The sequence below is a fragment of the Cricetulus griseus genome, chromosome 5, assembly GCF_003668045.3.
Source record: "Cricetulus griseus strain 17A/GY chromosome 5, alternate assembly CriGri-PICRH-1.0, whole genome shotgun sequence".
Classification (NCBI taxonomy): domain Eukaryota; kingdom Metazoa; phylum Chordata; class Mammalia; order Rodentia; family Cricetidae; genus Cricetulus; species Cricetulus griseus.
The window spans coordinates 176,778,334-176,784,333 of NC_048598.1; the positions used below are offsets into that span (position 1 = coordinate 176,778,334).

The 6,000-nt window shown below is 39.6% G+C and overlaps 1 gene segment (V, D, J or C); it reads left to right on the forward strand.

The window, feature by feature from the left end:
- The first annotated feature begins 4,234 nt into the window (after positions 1-4,234).
- LOC118238948 lies at positions 4,235-4,675 on the forward strand. The segment is given in 2 exon segments: positions 4,235-4,277; positions 4,359-4,675. Coding segments are annotated over 2 exon segments (360 nt in total).
- The last annotated feature ends 1,325 nt before the right edge of the window (positions 4,676-6,000 follow it).

Here is a 6,000-nt window from a genome sequence, read left to right on the forward strand (position 1 = left end):
ATCCTGGATTTCTTTGTTAGTAGTAATCACATTCATTATCAATTGAGAGATGAAGATGACCCGAATGTCACACTGTGGAGTCCTCTGGTATAGAGTCTGTTACTCTCTCAGCATTCTGGGCTCCTGCTCACATAACACTGGGCCAGAGCAGGGGATCCTGACCTGATGATGGGACAGGCCTTGATGTCATCAGGAGCCCTGGGTGATCATTGCCTGTTTCCTGAAATTGGATTGTCTCTGCAACAAGTTTACATTGACACTGACTGACAATGACTGGACGTCAGTGTATGACACAGGATAACCCAACCAACCCCACACCAACACATACACAAGCGCACACACACACACACACACACACACACACACACACACACACACAGAGAGAGAGAGAGAGAGAGAGAGACAGAGAGAGAGAGACAGAGAGACAGAGAGAGAGAAGGAGACACAGAGAGAGACTGAGAGAGATTTTTGTTTTTAGAGGTGTCAAGCACACCTATGACCTCTACTGATTTTTGACTCTGCTATAACTTTTACATATCTGTGTATAAACAATTCTGTCTATTAGGCTATTTTTTATTTTGTTCTGTTTTAATTAGGAGAACCACACCTTGGCTCTGCAAGGGCGGAATATCAGGAAAAAAATAATTCTTCCATTGATACTGTGCCTACAATCTGTCAATTTTTATTGCAGAAATTTCTTGTCCTTCAAAGCCCACTGTCCTCCCAATGTCTTATTGCAGCATAAAGGTTGGACACCATCATGAAATCTCTTGCTCAGATATAAACCACAGAGTCAGGATAGAAAGGAAAGAGGGGTTCCTTTATGTGTGAATTCTGGGGAAATGTCAACAGAAAAATTAATAGTAACATTAATGCTGGGTTGTTGTTAGATGTGAACTAGTGGGACTCGGGCAAAATGCATAGGGCTTACCCCTTCCTCCTTCAGGCAGGTGTCAAGGTGCATTTCCAGAAGCCCACCAGAAACACTCTCTGCAATTTTGAAATATGATGATCAGGTTTAATTCCTAACTATAAAGGTTTTTGGCTGTTTTTTAGGGGATAGAAATTTGTTCTCCTACAGTGGAGGGAAGATGTAAACAACTTTATTATGTAGGATTTTTATTCAGTCGCGTAAAAACCACAAATCAGGTGCTGTGTTTTAATTAAATGTTATTTTAATTGCAACAAAACAGCTATTGTGGCTGTCAGCTGAACCTGTAAATAGGAGGTGGAGATTAAGGAATCCTGACTGAACAGTTCTTAACCACAGACTCGAAAGTATGTCGAAGAGAGAATATTCTGGAAGCTGTTTACTGTAACAGAAACCAGGCATTTGGAAACAAAACTGAACTTAGGCATATTACGGTGTATCACTTACGTGGTTATTTGGTCAAAGAACTTTCTCATGTCAGGTGTTTGCATTCAGGTTTTACAGGGTCATTTAACTCAGAGATATCCCATTTATCATGAATTCCTTGAAGTTGGATCCAAGTTTTAAATTCATGCCTAGGATTTCACCAGTGCATGAGACACGTTTACAGCAGATGGCCTATGATTTATTTTGCGACTATATACAATAAAGCAATCTCATAAGAATTGGAAAAAAAGATATAGGTTGTCAAATTACAATTTTCTAAATCAATGACCTATTATCATATATGTAATTTATGAGTATGATGTGGAAACAGAAGACTTGGCAATTAACTTGCTGTCTCCTATCTTTCTATCTGGTTAAAATACCGAGTATACATCATTAAACAATTCTAGAATGTAAATTCCCTGTAGTCTGATTTGCCCTCTTCCACTGTCACCTCAGCCTCTGGGAGTCAGAACAATGCTCCCCATGCTAGGATTTCCACCTTTTCATTCTCCATGTAACTCAGGTCAGGCAGCGTTTGTCTTCATGACCCTGGACTATCTCACTTGCTGTAACTCACTCAGGTCCATTCAGTTTCACACACAGGACAGAGTTTCCTCATCTCAAGACCACATCACAGTATTCTCACAGATTCTCTTTGCCATCCTTTCTTTGTCAATGACCTCTTCCTCAAATACTGTGATTTATTTCTTCTTAATCAATTTATTGCATATTTAATCATTTTTTGCCCCTATGACATATTTTGATGATAGTGATCAGCCAATCATCCCATTAACTCATAAATTCCCACACCCCAAAAATTACTCTCATCTTTATAGTGGAGTCCTTTTCTTATCTTGACTCCTAGAAATGATCCTGCAATAGATGCCAATATTGGTGTAGACCTTTCGTGAACACACATTCCTGTCTCTCATATGTAGCCTGTTGGTTGAATGGGAGAATTTCTGGTGATGCCGTGTTTGTTTGGTGAAGAGTACATGCCAGTCTCACCACACTTGTCTACATACAAACCAATGAAATGCCTTATGTGTGTATCAGCCCTAGTTATCTCTTGTTTATGACAAGTTGTACTAAGATACCTGATGGGCATGCCCATGTGCATTTAATCTGTGAATCAATAATAATTAAAAACTGGAAGTTCTTGACATATATCTGGATATACAGAAGCATTATTTGGAAAATGCCTATCAAGGATTCTTTGCTATTTAATTGATTTTTTTCTCTTCTTGTGACTGACGTTAATGTGTATGTGTATATGGGCTCATGATCATATTTCTGCTGTGTGAATATTTTCAAACTTCCAATGTGAAGTGGTCATTCCTGAAATCATGTACATGCAACACTGAACAACCTGAGCAGTTTGTATTTTATATTTACATATAAATGTGTGTGTGTGTGTGTGTGTGTGTGTGTGTGTGTGTGTGTGTGTGTGTATAACAGCTAATAGGGAAGATAAAGGTAGGAGTTTGGGAGTGAGAGTTTGGGGAGGCCTGGAGTAAGTCTGTATGTCTTTATTTTTCTTTTTTGATTTATTTAATATATCTAATTTATATGGTATATCTATAGTGTATCCTACCATCTCTCTTAATTAGTTTAATTGTTTTATTTCTTCTCTAATTTTGACTGTTTTATTATATATATATATATATATATATATATATATATGTGTGTGTGTGTGTGTGTGTGTGTGTGTGTGTGTGTGTGTGTGCATATATTATGTATGTTTTCATGGCTTCTAGAATGATGAATAGGTTTCAATTTTCTAATTTGGATGACTTTTACATATTTATGTGATTGATGATCTGGCTAGTATCAACTACTGTCTTAATTAATCTGGTGCAAATTAGGATAATCTCCTTATGCTTATATAAGGACCAACCATTCAACTCCACAACACTTCTTTATCACTGTAGAGAGCAAACAGACAAACAAAAGGGATTTAAAGAAGAAACTCACAAGAAACACACTTGTGGAATTCTGAAAAAAGAAAACATTAAAAGCCAAGTTTTTTAGAGCCTGAGTTTTTCAAGAGTCCATTTTGGCTCCTCTTGCCTCTGTCTAGAAACATAAGCATGGAAGAAGAATCTGGTGGGGAGGTTGGGCTAGGAGGTGGGGTCCTGCCAATATGTGTGTCCTGTGATCTCTGTATCCCCATGCTCTCTTGATGGGGGAAGTACTTCTGTGTATGTTTATCTTATTGATTGTTAAATAAAGCACTGTTTGGCCAATGAGACAGCAAGTTAGACGGGACTAGAAGTCAAAGAGGATTCTGGGAAATGTAGTAGAGAAGTGCTGATCCAGGCAGGAAGTGACATAGCAAGGAGACTCATATTTAAGTGAAGGAGAAACAGGAAGGGCCCCTTTTCGCGTTCGCCTCCTCCAGCGGCAGGATGTGATCCACTGACAACTAGGGACGCCAATAAGGTGTCCAATAAGATAAGTCTTATAAAATATAGAGATTTATGATAATTAAGACTGAGCTAACAGATGAGAATCCTAGTCATTGGCCAAGCAGCATTGTACCTAATACAAGTTTCTGTGTATTTATTTGGGTCTAACTCGGGCGGGTGGCTGGCATAAAGCTCACACGTGGCGGTGGGGCTCAGGCGGCTTTTGGTGGAAAGATTTATTGTAACACTATTCTAGACTCACACTGTAGGAAGTCAGACACACTGATGGCCATATTATTAAAACAAAATGGAGTGATATCCATCCTCCTCTTTTATAATGTCTAGGCTGACTCCAGTCATGCAAATGTATCTTATAGATCTAAGTTAAGCCACCCTTTGAGCTGTGGGAGCTCACATCTCTCTCACAGGAGGCAGCCTTCTGAGAAAAGGGGGTGTAGCCTATAAGATGAGACTGTTGGGTCTTCTGTACCTGGTGACAGCCCTTCCTGGTGAGTGTGACCATTACATACATGTGTCCATGAGGGGATGTGACAACATGTGATTGACAGAATTGACTCTTCTGTCTGCAGGTGTCCTGTCCCAGATCCAGCTTCAGGAGTCAGGACCTGGCCTGGTGAAGCCCTCACAGTCGCTGTCCCTCACTTGCTCTGTCACTGGCTACTCCATCACCAGTGGTTATTACTGGATCTGGATCAGGCAGTCCAGAGGGAAGAAGCTGGAGTGGATGGGGTACATAACCCACAGTGGAGATGCTGTCTACAACCCATCCATGAGGAGCCCCATCTCCATCACCAGAGACACAGCCAAGAACCAGTTCTTCCTGCAGCTGAACTCTGTGACCACTGAGGACACAGCCACATATTACTGTGCAGGAGAAACACAGTAAGGTAACTTCAGCATCAGCCCAGACACAAACCTCCCTGCAGAGGAGCTCTGAGGCAGATGATGCAAACGGTAATCACCAGCATTTACTCAACATGCTAATGTTGCCTGATTATGGTCAGTGAGAATGGAATCTTAACCAGGCGAGGAAGGAGGGAACCTCAGGAACACTGATACTGTGACATGTTTATTGTAAGAAATTAGACATTGTATACTCTTATCAGAAACAGAGTATAGTGGGGGTTTCCAGGAACAATGCAATGACATTTTCCAGGATACAAATGACATTTTTCAAATTATATGAGACATGAAATCATTATGTCGTAGATTTTCTCCATCTTGGGTCCACTGGACCAGTTTTCTCTCCATTCACTGGGTCCAGCAGACACTTACTGAAATAACCATTCTGAGACTTAGTATCAGTCATCATTGCTTGGCCAGTGGTTTAGGCTTCATAATGGCTAGCTCTTTCTTAATTGTTAATCCAGTGGAAGAGTTCTTGCTTAGCATGTACAAGGAAATTTTTTAGTTTCCAGAACTACATAAAAGAAGGGAGGCGGTCAGATCAAGGTGTTTGTTTTCCATTACTGCCATGGCCACTAATGTTTGCAATATAATAAAGATATCTGTTTTCTTTGTTAAAAGCAAAAAAAAATACTTCAGTGTAAGCCAAGTCATAGCAACATGCAGGGGAGCTCAGAACCAGCAGGGGGCAGAAAGGAGCCAATAATCAATAGGATGGAAGTGAGATGGAGAGGAGGGGAGTGGAGGGGAGTGCAGGAGGCTCCATAGTCTCTGTGGTCTCCCTTTTTATAGTCTGTTAGCAGAACAATACTCGCTAGAGTTGACGTGTGATGTCTCCATGTTCAAACACTGTAAAAAATCTTTGTTAAATATCATAGAGTTTCTTATTTACTTCATTAGGATTCATTTATTAATTTTTTTATGTTTTTGAAAACCATTTTTCATATGATATATACTGACCATGGCTTCCCTGCCAGACTCCTCCCTAGTCCTATCTTTCTCCCCACCTAATTGCCATTCAAATCCACCAACTTTCTTTCTCACTATAAAAAGAAAACACATATAAAAAAAGAAAAGGATTTTAAAAAGCAAACAAGAAACACATACTAGCAACATTATCAAACAGCAAATATTAATAGCTTACATATGAACAAAGGTGGCAAAATCTCCTCATTTGTTGTGGAAATTTCAATACACAAATATTCTTATCCCTATTACCAACCATGAATATGTTTTGTCAGCAAGTGGACCAAATGTCTCAGGTTGGGATTTTATTTGAAAAATGATGGATTAAGCTCACTTTAT